Raw genomic sequence first — 13835 nt, 5'->3', positions numbered from 1 at the left:
TCTGCTAATTTTCTTTCTACAACTTTCTTTATTACACTTGTGTGAAAATGAACAAAAACAAAATGCATAAATATGACAAATTTAAAACATGTTGAAATTATCACACAATCCCAGGATGGTCAGAATCGACACGTAGGTGTTCAGGTCTCGCACGCTGACCTGATCTGATAGTGTCCTGAAAAAGTGTTCAGTCCTCCACTGGTGCATGAATCTGAGAAAACAGTGTCAGGACATATAGGTTTTACTTCAGCCAAAAGCCACAAACAAGTTTTAGTCTGATGTGTCAAAAGTACACTCACCATCTCGGCTAATTTTGGCCATGCCATTGCCATCACGACTCGATCATCTGATGTGGGAGGTGTCTCCAAATTCCAATATGTAAAATTATGAAAAACTGTCGAAACCTTAACAACTCTGTCCTAAAGTTTGTAGACAAAAAAAAAAATTAAATACAATTATAGACAGTTCAGTCAAATACTACCATTTTATTCATATTCCTATACTATTAGTAATTGAGTAAAGATAGTAGGTTGATGCATTTTCCTGGAAAGTTCAGTGTTGTGTCAATACGCTGCGCCTGTGTTATACTGCAGACCTCATACATTTTTCTGTGTAAATCGGATATCATTTCAAATCAAATGAAAAAAATTATATTCTGACTTTCGTCAATAAACCTCAGTACTGTAACTGATACACCTTTCAGTAACCTGACACCTTGAACTTCATGAGTGTAAATGTGTGTTTCACCTTTTCTAAAATCCAAATAAATAATGTGATATGGATCACAAACAAACAAAAAACAATAATACATACCGTAATTTCCGGACTATTAAGCGCACCCATATATATATAAGCCGCACCCACTGAATTTGAGCATAGCGGTATTTTGGGGAATAGCCTGGCGCCGCATTTTTCCGCTATTACTGCATGTGTGGAGACCAAGGAATATGTCCTCATTATTTTCTGATGCTCATTTCTAAGTTTCTTTGACTAACCCGTAACGCTGTTGCCAAGAAAAATAAAAAAGCACGAGTTTTGGAAACCTGTCTATGCTTATATGATTTCTGTTGCAACTGGAGTTAGCTCGCTATCCCATGACCCAGACTCAACTCGTTACAATGGCTTGTATCTAAACAGTAGCCGACCAAGAAAGTCATTGTTCACTGTCTTCCTCCTTCCTTTCACAACTATTTCTCTCGGGAGTTTATCTTTTGGCATCGTCGTGCTTTAAGAAAAACGTTTTTTTCTCCCGATGCCGTGCAGCTCAGAACACGGGTGAGGTGCGTTTTTTTGTTTCCGTTCGGAAATTTCATTGGTCTAATGTTATGGGGTTCAGTTTTTTGGCTTAAAGTTTGTGAAACCGGGAAAAACCCAGGAAAAATTCATAAATAAGCCATTTCGTTGTTTAAGTCACGGGGTTCAAAACGTGGGAAAAAAGTAGCGGCTTATAGTCCGAAAAATACGGTAATAATAAATCAACATAAGTGTTATATGTATAAGTAGTAATGGTTTTTACAATGGTGTATATGAAGAGTTGCCGATTTTAGCCTGTTGCTTTTTGGAACAAGAATGTCTCATTTGATCTTGTAATTTTGCATAAAAATTTCTCCTCTCCATATTTCCTCTCCTTATACCCATTTCTTGACTTTTAGAGCAAAGAGCCGAGAGGTGAAGAAAAGAAGAATTTTGCGTTATGAAAATGTTTGTCACTTTTTTAATCAACTAAATTCGGGTATAAAAATACTATTCTCCATATTTTCGAGAAACTGATGCTGAGCTAAACGTCACTCACACATCAATTAGATGCAAACCATTTTTTTACGTGTTTTATGTATAAATAGCTTAGAGAAATTGTGCAACCCTATAATCAGACGATCTCCATAAATAATTCAATGCAGTGCAAATATGTTTAAGTCTGGGTTAAGTGGCATCACTCAGGTGTACCAGTGTGTGATGCTGACATCGATTTCCCAGCGTGCAGTACAGTGATCCCCAGTTTACCGATAAACGGTTGCCACCCCAAAAATGCTATTTTATGTATACAGTACTGTACTGTATTAACCTTTTACTTACATTTTATAATTAATAATTATATTATTATTTATACATTTCATTATTTCAACATAAAACTCCATAAAAACAATTCTTTACAAGTGTTTTGGTCTATTGTGCTATCCGCAAGAGGCCGCGAAAATCAGCCAAACAAATGCAAAAAAGCGGGGGATTACCGAATTTTAACATGCAAGAACATAACCAGCACAATTTATATAACTAGGAAAATGACTATAACTCAGTATAAATAGGAAAATAAACACACTGAACATGTGCTCATCCAGGCACTTATCTACTCAGTCAATCATGTGAAAGCAGCACAATGCAAAAAAATATCATGTGGACACGGGCCAACAAGCTCCGTTTGTGTTCACATAAGAATGAAGAAAAGGAGTTTGACCATGCCACAGTCATGGTGGCAGATGTATTGAGTATTTCAGATACTGCTGATCTTCTGGGAATTTCACATACAACAGTTTCTACACTATACCTAGAATGGAGCAGAAAAACCTGTAACCCGAAACACCTTGATGAAACAGATCAGAGGAGAATGACCAGTCTGGTGTGAGCTCACAGGATAATTATTAAAGTAAGCGTTCTTTATAACCGTGTTGAGAAGTTGGACCGGAAATAAAGGCAGCTGATTTTTTCTTGCATTTTTCTGGGAGTCTGTTTCCGTGGTAACCTCTAATTCTTCTTGAATGAATGTTCTTGGATGACAGTTGATGTGGTCTTCTGCTGGTGTAACTCAAACCACCTCAATGTTTCATTTTTTGTGTATGATGAGAAACTTCCATGGGTCACTGTATCCATCCTGGCAGCTCAAATCAAACTGTTCTTTTGCTCTTTAATCAGCACAGCGTTTCCCAAACAGAACTGTTACTCGTTTAGTGTTCTGGCCAACATTCTGTGGAAACTTTAGATATTGTAGTTCTACAAATAAAAAAAATACAATAAAAATAATGCAGGATATCAGCAGTTTTTAAAATACTTATACCACCCATCTGGCACCAACAATTATGCCATGCTCCTGCATTCTTGCCAATTCACTGCTGCCACATAATTAGCTAATATAATAATAATATATAATTAGCTTATATAATAAGCACAAATGAGTAGGCGTACAGTTGTGAAGATTGTGAGTATCTAATTATGAGATCCTATAGTGTCAAAAGAAAGTAGCTCACGACATGAGGACCAAATCCTAACTAATACCTTAAAAGTAAGGATGTTAACGTTCTCAGAACTACTCTGTTACAACTACTACTGCAGTCAGACATTTAAGTGCTTACTTCTTGGTCAGATGATGGTTTCTGTACCTCCGTCAGCACGAGTCCTGTATAGCCCTCAGGGTGTGTCACTTCCTGTCCCTTCAGCCCCCGACCTCTAAACGACACTGTCTTTTCTACAATCAAATGCACACATACACAAGCACATGACCCTTTTTCTGAAATATGCTGCATTGATTTTTTTTTAATGATCTAAAATTCGCACATAGAGGACAAACCGTGCTTTCTCTCTTTCACTGTAGGCGTGAAAAACTTGTCCACATGGGCGAGTCCATCGTGCTCAATGTCACAGGGTAGCAGGTGAATGTCAGCCTGATGCTGCTGATCCACAGAGTCGAGCTGCACCACAGTCACACAACTGTTCACTGCCATCTGCAAAACATACAAAGACTATCTTGTTGAATCTTATACAATTTATATCATTTTATATATAGTTTTTATATAACACAATTGTTGAGCACAATTCAACAAGTCTCCTTTTACTGAAGCTCACATCATCTCTAGAAGAAGCTTCGATATTAACCTCATAAAATGACTCCAGGTTTTTCCTGCATTTTATTGTGAATTTTTTTTCGTGCATTAATTATGGTTTTCCTGGGGACTTTAAATGGAGGCAAATTGTGTGTTTTTGTGTAAATTCTACAGGAACAAAAATGCAAAAGCATATATATATATATATATATATATATATATATATATATATATATATATATATATAGTTTAACAACTATTTTAAACTGTTTAGGCTGGATTTGGCTGTTTTCGCCAAATACAGTATGTGTAAATGTATACATACATACGTTTATATATATATATATATATATATATATATATATATATATATATATATATATATATATATGATAAGCTTCATAAGTACAGTAGGCAGCGATTTATTTATTTTTTTCAATTGCACGATTGCTTACAATGTCTAGTGAAAATATCCTTTTTATATTGTCTACATTTTCCACACCACAATCATTTTTTTAATCCAATTGTGAGCTAAATTATATCCTACCTTTCAAATAAACTCTTGATGATTGGGAGGAAACGCGTTCAGTTTACAAAAAGCATGTTTAGAAAGAGTCGCTTTTGGCGGGGTTTACAGCAAATACCGCCATCTACCTGTCTGGGTATTAATAGTTGCTTTTTGTTGTTATTGACATGAAAATATCACTGACTTTTTTTATAATTTAATTGTGTAAACTGTTAATAGAAATAAAAGTAATACAAATGTATTTACCATTTTTTAAAGCATCTAGAACTCGTTTGTTGTTTTTATTTTAAAAGCGGAAGTGATGCGAGGGACGTGTAACACATTAACATTCCGACTAGGAACATTAGTCAAAACAAAAGTTGTGTCTCAAATGGCATTCTAAGTTCTTTAGAAATGTATTATATCTACCGAATTAGAAAAATAGTAGAAAAAAGATATATATATTCTATCCAAGTTTGTACATTAGAGGTTAAGTTAGTTCAAACGCGTCAATCACTGATATACCCGTGACGTCCACGCCGGAGTGAGTTAAATGCTGCTACCTGATTAGAACCAGTGTTTGCACCAGTGTGTTTCATTTTGATGTAAAGTTTATTAACGCTTACCATATAGATCTCACCTTCATCTATAACATCTGACAAGGTACATAGCAGGATAGGTTAGTCCAAAACAAACTGATCAACACCTTGTTCAGTAAATAGAGGCTGAACAGTAATATACTTTTCACAGTAGAGCTCAGTATTACCAGTGCAAATTAATGGCTATATTTGTAATCAGATATTTTGGGAGTTTTTAACATTGATTTTCTAGTATGACTAAAATTGATTAGGTGTAAGGTGAACGTCATTCACCTCTGCTCTTTTTTAACCCTGTAGGAACCAGTGACATATGGATTACATCACGGCTCTGAAGGTGCCACGGCGTTATGCACAGCTCTACAAGCAAGTGACGTCATCTACTAATAGTTTTAACATAGTTACCACTAATGTTTGTACATATCAAAAATTATTGTTAACTTCTTATTAATATTTTTATAGAAAGCATCTGTTAGAGCTGGGTGCTCTGGACCTGCAGTACAGTGTACAGAAACACTCAGATGGAACCGTGACTCTCCCAGTCTCCCCGAATGCTCTGTCTCTCCTGGATTCTGTCTCACTGCACAGCTGTGCAACTCAGGACAGCTCCTTTGACATAGTTCATATACAGGTTGCCATATCACATGACCACACAAATTATTCTAAGTTTAATACAGGATTCCTGTTGCTCAAAAGTCCTGGGACTTTCTTTTCATATTTATTTTTATTTTTTTTTTTTAATGCACCAAATGTTTTTTACTTGCTGAAAGGTTTGGACTGTAGGCAGACCAGTTTAGCATGTGGACTCTTTGACTAAAAATTCATGCTGTTGTAATAGATGCAGTATGCAGTTTGGCTTTGTCTTGCTAAAATATGAAAGGCCTTACCTAAAAAAAACAAACAAACACATAATCTGGATGGAAACGTGTTACTCTAAAAGCTGAATATTCCTTTCAGCATTGATGGTGCCTTCTCAGATGTAAAAGCTGCCCATTCCATAGGCAATAATACAACCCATACCATCAGAGATGCAGGCTCTTAAACAGAGCACAGATAAGCTGGATGATCCCGCTCCTCTTTAGTCTGGAGGACACCGTATCCATGATTTCCAAAAGGAAATTCAGTTTTCGATTTGTCTGACCACAAAACCGTTTTCCTCTTTTCCTCAGTCTATTTTAAATGAGCAGAAGTACTGGATTACATTTATTGCTTTTTCTTTGCATTATACTTTAATCTGCATTTGTGATGAATGATTTTAAGGTTGTCAGTGTAAATTAAGAATTTTCTTTTGTCTTTTTTGTTTAATTTTGTATGGTTAGGCTTCTCAGGTTTCAAGAAAAAGCAAAGTGAAGCCTCATCGAGAGAGAATGATTGAGGTTGTTCAGGATCTGATAGCTACTAAAGGAGAGAAATGGAGTAAGGAACTTGAGGGGGATATACCCAACGGATGGCAGCGGCATGGTGATCTGCTTCTCTTTGGTGATGGATGCTTTTCACAAGCAATCTGGAGAAAATTTGGTAAAACAGTTTTTCCTTTGGGTTCCAGAGTCTCATAACTTTTTTTTTGTTGTTGTAGTTGTTATTCCACATTATGACACTGTCCCATTTTGATGCTTCTAACAAATAGAAATTTAAAACAAATTTTGGAGACAATGTGAGGGAGGCGAGATTGAGATGGTTTGGACATGTGCAGAGGAGGGACATGGGGTATATCGGTAGGAGAATGGAGGATTATGGATGTGGTGAGGGAAGACATGCAGATAGTTGGTTTGAAAGAGGCAGATGTAGAGGACAGGTGGGTATGGAGACAGATGATCCACTGTGCTGACCCCTAAAGGGAGCAGCTAAAAGAAGAAGAAAAAACACATTTTAAACAAATATATTTTACCCTCACTTTTTGCAAAAATGCGTCAGATTTATTGAATTGCTAAAGAATGTCCTGTGTGCAGCCATCTTCAAATCACTCATGTTTTTTCGATATAATTTAGATCTAGGCTCTGACTGGATCATTCCAAATCTTCTAAGCCCTTTACTTTGTTATCTTAGACTTGTGTATTGGTTCATTTTTTGTGCTGGAAGGTGACATCTTTTTCAGCCTACTGATTTTGTGCCAAAAAAAAAAATATGTTTTTAGTTATATTCACAATATTCAATAATCTTGATTTGAGCCCCAGTCCCAGCTGAAGAGAACCAACACCAAGCTTCACCATGGCTATGGTATTCTTTGGGAAATGAGCTCACTGGTTTTTAAGCTGAACATATAACTGGCAACCCTACCTATAGACATATAAATAATGCAAGAAATTGTTGTCTCATGCAAGGAGTGACCATTCATTAATAAGATATTCCTCCTCATTTATTGTAGCTGTAGGTCTGTCGGCAGCTTTTTTTCCCTCAAAGTTTTAGGGATGTCCTATTCTCGTAATAATATTTCTGTTGCCATGCACGCTTGTTTATAGTTCATACAATTTATAGATGGTTCTCAATGTTATCCATTTTCATTCATGTTTAGTAACACTTGTCTTGGCTATTTTGTTTTAGCACAACCTTCTTTGATGCCTTTCAATTGCTTTATTTCATGGCCACAATGTCATTACCCAGTCAATGTCGTGATGGGAAATATGAATATTATATACTATGTATATCACTCTATGAGTACCTGGGGTCAACTGTGCAAAGTAATAGAGAGTGTGTTAGAGAAATGAAGAAAAAAGTGCAGGCAGGGTGGAGTGGGTGGAGACGAGTGGCAGCAGTGATTTGTGATAAAAGGGTATCTGTAAGAGTGAAAGGGAAAGTTTATAGGACTGTGGTGAGACCTGCAATGTTGTATGGTTTAGAAAAAGTGGCATTGAGTAAAAGACAGGAGGTGGAGCTGGAGGTAGCAGAGCTGAAGATGTTGAGGTTTTCGTTGGGAGTGACAAGGATGGACAGGATTAGAAATGAGTTTATTAGAGGGACAGAGCATTTCGGAGACAAGGTGAGGGAGGCGAGATTGAGATGGTTTGGACATATGCAGAGGAGGGACATAGAGTATATTGGTAGGAGAATGCTGAGGATGGAGCCACCAGGAAGAAGGAAAAGAGAAAGACCACGGAGGAGGTTTATAGATGTGGTGAGGGAAGACATGCAGGTAGTTGGGTTGGTATGGAGACAGATGATGCGCTGTGGCGATCCCTAATGGGAGCAGCCAAAAGAAGAAGAAAATGTATATCACTCTATTATATATATTGCGTTACAACATAAGGCATTTTAATTAGACAGCACAGACGATGTAGGTAAGCATTTGTCTTGCTAGTGTTAAACTGCATTTTTTACCTTACTACTTTGTCATTAAATATTTATATAACATATGGCTTTTTCTTTGTATGATAGAGCTTTAAGCAAATTTGTGGACAACAAACCAAGAAGTGTTTCTGAACCCATTCAGTGATTTCCATTACAGAATGATACCTGTTTTTAATGCAGTGCTGCCTGAATGTGTATCCAATATTGATTTGATAGATACTTAGAGCACTAATTCACCCCCAGATCACTTTTATCAATTCCAGAGGGAAATGTTGTTGTTTTTTTTGTCCCTTGTGCACGGAGATTTCTCCCAATTTTTTTAGTCTTTTGATGATATAATGTACTGTAGATGATGAGATATTCAAAGTATTATTAATTTTATGTTGAGGAACTATATTTTTAAATTGTTTCACGATTTGTAGACCCAATTTGTAGGCGAACCTCTGCCCATGTTTACATCTGAGAGAACTACTCTCTAATAAACTCTTTTTATACCCAATCATGTTACTAACCTGTTGCGATTTAACATATTTAGTTGCAAATTGTTCACTCCAGCTGTATATTTTCCCAGCCTTTTGTTGCCTCATCCCAGAGATGTTGCTGCCAACCAATTAAAAATTGAAAACCACTTTACACAGCATCCCAATTTTTTTTGGATTTGTGGTTGTTTTATAGCCCTCTTTCTTTTGGGGACCTTTATGTGATTATGATTTTCAAGATGCAATCATCGTCCTTCCATCAAGGGGGAAATTGGACATGCATGTAATCATTGCAGCAAAGAATGCAATACAATACAATAAAATAGTAGTTTTTGTATCTTGTAGTTGTACAGTAAAATTGCAATGTTTTTCTTACTCATAAAATGTGCAAAAAAAAGGAGGTAATACAATGTCAAACTCAATAAATATTGTAAATGGAAATAAAGAAGGAAGTGTTAACATTGCACCTAGCCCACGGATGTCAATTTAATTAAACATTGTAAACACATAAAAGGAGAGCGTGTACTGTGTTTGTCTTCTGCTTTGCCCTGTGACAATTTACTCAGTTGCTCAAAGCTCTACCCCAGTAATGCTTTGACTGCCCTTTGTTTTCTGCTCAAATCTTTGTTCTGTCTATCTCAGATTATTATAGATTTGTAGAGTGAGAAAATCAAAATTTCTGACATTTCATAAAACCCAGAGTCAGGCTGCTTATCGAGTTTGGTAGAAACCGATCTGACCACCAGAATCTACAAGTATTTATAGAATTAAAAGAATTTTTTTTGTAATTCCTCCAGGCGCTGAGTTGTGGTTTGCTGTTGCCCAAGTACTCGGAGTGAAGCGTCTAGCACAAATAAAACAGATTTCCCAGGATGGATGGCGAACACCAGTGGTAACAATGCTATTAGGAGACAACAGCTATGTAACTCATATTGATAACCACATCAGGTAAAATGTACTTGCGGAATTTTTTTTTATTACAACCTGCTAGCATCATCTGAAGTGTGAATAATCAGACACTTGAATTTCCAGATATGAATTTGATGTCACCAAGTGTATGTTCTCCTTCGGAAACATCACAGAGAAACTGCGAATATCCTCCTTTGACTGCACTGGTGAGACTGTGGTTGACCTGTATGCAGGTATGTGCTATATGCTTGTTTGCCACTGTCATTCAATCAGAGAAACTCTTTTATTGTGATTTTAAACACACTTGACCATTGTCAGGAATTGGCTACTTCACCCTTCCATATCTGGTCCATGCTGGTGCTGCCCATGTACACGCATGTGAATGGAACCCAGATGCAGTTTCAGCACTGCAAAGAAACCTACACATTAATAAAGTAGCACACCGTTGCACTGTGCATCAAGGAGACAACAAACAAGTGAGAATGAACTTTCCACATTTGCTTACAAATGTCATTTTATGTTTGGCTTGTGTACAGTATAGTTACCCTTACTGACAGCATCTTTACAGAAAATATTCCTTTTGCTTGTTGTTATTATTTTGTAATATCGAACAGGAAAGACAAATTGCACTGCATTCCTCTGGAGTGCCAATATCTTTGGAGTGCCATTTCCAATCCATAGACATTGATAAAAAAATTTTTACCCCAACATTTTGTTGAATTCTGAATCCTGATTAGTTAGAAGGTGTGGACAATAGTGCCGGGTTTCCAGACAAATCATTGGTTCGGGTTAATGTACATGTTCATTCATTTGGATGATAACTTTTCAGGGATTTGTTTGGCTGGTACTGTACAAAGAATAAAAAATTGTTTAAAAGCATGCTGTTATTTTATGAAGAAATGCAATAAATCTATGATCTGCTAAAGGAGTGGTAAGGAGACGTTTCAAGTGTCAGTGCTTTGTATCAGTCAGTTTACTGACATGGACAGAGTACTGTTGTTCTTTTGTCGGTTTCCCTGTAACTCCCATGACCAGTTTTATTTTCCATTTATTTAAGAAAAAAGGAAGCTGATGAATTTACAGCTGCTTCAACATACAGTACTGTGCAAATGTTTTATACAGGAAGAATTGCTGTAAAGTAAGAATGCTTTTAAAAATATATTTAAATTGTTTAGCAAATTACCAAATGCAAAGTAAGTGAACAGAAGAAAAATATAAATCAAATTACATGGTATGACATTTTGACATTTGTGGCATTTAGCAGACGCCGTTGTCCAGAGCGATGTACAAAAGTGCTTTGAGTCTTTATCAAATCTACACTGGTATGCTAGACTACAAACTTGGAATATGTTAGTGTTAGAAAGTGTTTCAGGAAGCAGTAGGTCTTTACCCGTCACTTTAAGATAGCCAGGGACTGTTTGGACATCTAGGGTAAATTCATTCCACCATCTTGGTGCCAATACTTACCTCTTACCCTGAGAGAAGGTGGTACCAGACTTTTTAAAGGATCAGAGTCAGATGTATGATTAACCAGTTATACCAAGCAGGTTATAATTATCATCAATTTTATATGTAGGTTGAAACACAACAACAAGAACAGCAAGGCCAATATTCTAAAGCAGACTGAAGTTTCAAGATGTGCTGTCCTAGCTACTTTAACGAAGCGCAAAGAAATGTGCCATTTTAAGGACTGAAGACACTGTTTGGAGGAGTCTGGACAAAAGTGGTGAAATTGTGGCCTAAAAGCCATACTACTGACATGAAAACAAGGCTAAGAGACTCAACTATGCAGAGAAACATAGGGATAGGAAATAGCAGCTCTGGATTAATGAGTCAAAATTGGAAGTATTTAACTTCAGCAGGAAGCAGTGTGTTCACTGAAGGGATGGAGAGCGATACAACAATAAGTGTCTGCAGGCAACAGTAAATCATAATGGGAGGTTCTTGCAAGTTTGGGGCTGCCTTTCTGTTGGAGATTTGGTCCAGATTAATGGTGCCCTTAATGCTTAGAAATACAGGCGGATACTTATCCATCATGCAATACCACCAGGGAGGCATCTCATTGGCCCCTAATTTATTCTGCAGCAGGACAATGACCCCAAACATACAGCCAAGGTGATTAAAAATTATTTTCAGCATAGAGAAGAACAAGGAGTCCTATAGCCCAATAGTTTTGACCCTCACAGAGTCTTGATTTAAGCACAATCGAGTCTGTCTGGGATAAATTGTAAAGACAAAATGCAGCCTATATTCACAGAAGATCTGTGCTATTTCACCGAAATGTTTGGAACAATCTACCTGCCAATTTCCTTCAAAAACTGCGTGCAAGTGTACCTACAAAAATGTATGCTGTTTTGAGGGCAAAGGATGGTCACCTTTAATATTGATTTGATTTGGATTTATTTTCTGTTCATTTACTTTCCATTTTGTTCATTGCTAAAAATATGTGAACATTTCTAATTTTGAAAGCATGCTTACTTTACAGGATTTTTTACAGCAAGACCTTTGCACAGTACTGTAAATGATTGCAAAAAAGACATTGTTTCAATGGCATTACCAAACATTAAACATAGTTAATAAACTGACAAATAAATGTGGTTATTAAATAAATAAAAATTAAGTATTTGGCAAATTTGTTTGAAACAAACAAAACACTTTTCTTTCACTTATCATTTATTTTCAATAACTGCTAATCGGGGTCAGGGTCACTAAACTAGTTCTGGTTTCTATAATCAAGACGCAGAAATGCAATTTAGATTGAACACCATTCCATTACAGGGCCCCCATTCACACATACATTCACACATTATTCACACCTATTGGAAAAAGTGCATAGCTACTCAAGTTCAAACATAAACTCCACATAGACAATAAACCGAGTTTTGGTTTTAAACATGAGCTCTTGGGGTGGCAAGTGGCTGCAATAGGTACTTATTTTTAATTACTAGTACTGGTTGGCTAGATATGTGGGCCAGTATTAGCCACAAATTACACCAAATTACTTTTTCCAAGTTGATGACATGATGGAATAAAGCAGGGGTGTCTAGTACCAAAGCTAGATGCTGCCTGCAGGCAGATATTAAATATGGGTCACACTGTATAATCGACATGCTGGCCAACACATTGCAATTTTTCTTTTAAAATTCATGAGTACACTATTTTAACAGTAAAAAAAGGTACTTTCAAAAAACGCTAGACAAACCCTTCATAAATTTCTGAGAATCCTTTAATAAAATAGACTTTTACACAAAATTATTGTCGTCGTTATGCAGAGTTTGACCATTTGCCACTTACATAAATAATTCGCAAAATATTGTTTGTCTTAAAGCATCTTGGCATTGTTAAATAGCAGATTAATAAATGCAGACTTGCCAACTATTGAATCATACGGAGCTAAATTAAACTTAGTCTAATAATTTATACCATTAATGAAGAGGTTAATGTTGCAAGTCCTCAGGCACAACAGGCCAATGCCAGACATTGCAGAATTACATCATGTTCACTATTCAAAATAAATGCATTATTCAACGTAGACATGATTTAAATTAAATTCTTTCTGCACATTCTCCCTAGCTGTCCCTGAATAACCTAGCAGACCGAGTGAATCTAGGCCTGATACCAAGCTCTGAAGAGGGCTGGCCAGTGGCTTGTCGTCTTCTGCGGAGAGACACTGGCGGAATACTGCATATCCATAACAATGTCACCACACCGATCCAGCATCAGAGACTTCAGTCATCCTCTAGTTTGTTAAATGAGGGAAAGGGATCCATGAGTGGAACTCAAAACATTTCTCGAGATAAAGAAGTGTGGAACAACTGGGCTGAAAACACATCAAGCAGCATCCTCACACTTCTGAAAGACATCACTAGGGCTGAGTGGAGGACCAGCATTAAGCATATAGAGCATGTGAAGTCTTATGCGCCGCACATAAATCACATAGTATTGGATCTGGAGTGTAAACCGGTCAAATAAGTTGACTTTTTTTGTATGTGTAACTTTTTTTGTTTGTTTTTAATGAAACAGAATAAAAAAATCTGACTTTGCTTGGAGCCATGTATGACAGAATGAAATTTAGTCACTAATAATAGTAAACAAATCATTCCCATGGTTGTTTGCCTTGTAGCATTCATTTGAATTTTCCAGTGAGCAGCGAAATAACAAGCTATTGTGTGCGTGTATGGGTGCATGTGTGTTTTAGTGTTTTAGCATTCCTGCACCAAAATTTTACATATAGCTGCTGTTGTAATTA

General features: G+C 36.6%; 2 protein-coding genes across 7 annotated transcripts; one reads left to right on the top strand and one right to left on the bottom strand.

Moving 5' to 3' along the window:
• Positions 1-5: 5 nt before the first annotated feature.
• Positions 6-4979, bottom strand: rnaseh2c (ribonuclease H2, subunit C). Of its 3 annotated transcripts, none has more exons than XM_046849383.1 (5): positions 4958-4979; positions 3560-3713; positions 3345-3457; positions 300-419; positions 6-211 (listed from the first exon to the last, which is right to left on the bottom strand). In XM_046849383.1, exons 1-5 carry the CDS (start codon positions 4961-4963, stop codon positions 188-190), a joined length of 417 nt encoding a protein of 138 aa, XP_046705339.1. In that variant the 5' UTR covers positions 4964-4979; the 3' UTR covers positions 6-187. The 3 variants fall into 3 exon arrangements, with proteins under 3 accessions (XP_046705339.1, XP_046705340.1, XP_046705341.1); XM_046849384.1 differs by lacking the exon at positions 4958-4979 and adding an exon at positions 4585-4696; XM_046849385.1 differs by lacking the exon at positions 4958-4979 and adding an exon at positions 4360-4470.
• Positions 4409-13635, top strand: trmt12 (tRNA methyltransferase 12 homolog). Of its 4 annotated transcripts, none has more exons than XM_046849381.1 (8): positions 4409-4474; positions 5214-5279; positions 5376-5544; positions 6233-6431; positions 9475-9625; positions 9710-9819; positions 9905-10062; positions 13160-13635. In XM_046849381.1, the coding sequence occupies exons 2-8, from the start codon at positions 5227-5229 to the stop codon at positions 13556-13558; spliced, it is 1239 nt and encodes a 412-aa protein (XP_046705337.1). In that variant the 5' UTR covers positions 4409-4474; positions 5214-5226; the 3' UTR covers positions 13559-13635. The 4 variants fall into 4 exon arrangements, with proteins under 4 accessions (XP_046705337.1, XP_046705334.1, XP_046705333.1 ...); XM_046849378.1 differs by lacking the exon at positions 4409-4474 and adding an exon at positions 4721-4861; XM_046849377.1 differs by lacking the exon at positions 4409-4474 and adding an exon at positions 4842-4980.
• The last annotated feature ends 200 nt before the right edge of the window (positions 13636-13835 follow it).

Source organism: Silurus meridionalis, chromosome 5 (genome assembly GCF_014805685.1).
Source record: "Silurus meridionalis isolate SWU-2019-XX chromosome 5, ASM1480568v1, whole genome shotgun sequence".
Classification (NCBI taxonomy): Eukaryota; Metazoa; Chordata; class Actinopteri; order Siluriformes; family Siluridae; genus Silurus; species Silurus meridionalis.
This window is presented reverse-complemented; position numbering and strand designations above follow the sequence as displayed.

Bases quoted from the DNA above. Each gene is read 5' to 3' on its own strand.
- rnaseh2c (XM_046849383.1), bottom strand. The intron at 420-3,344 runs GTAAGCACTTAA...TACAAACTTTAG, and splicing joins AACCATCATCTGACCAAGAA to GACAGAGTTGTTAAGGTTTC. The intron at 212-299 runs GTGAGTGTACTT...CTGTTTTCTCAG, and splicing joins GGCCAAAATTAGCCGAGATG to ATTCATGCACCAGTGGAGGA.
- trmt12 (XM_046849381.1), top strand. From the start codon at position 5,227: ATGGATTACATCACGGCTCTGAAGGTGCCACGGCGTTATGCACAGCTC. The intron at 9,820-9,904 runs GTATGTGCTATA...GACCATTGTCAG, and splicing joins TGTGGTTGACCTGTATGCAG to GAATTGGCTACTTCACCCTT. The intron at 10,063-13,159 runs GTGAGAATGAAC...CATTCTCCCTAG, and splicing joins ATCAAGGAGACAACAAACAA to CTGTCCCTGAATAACCTAGC.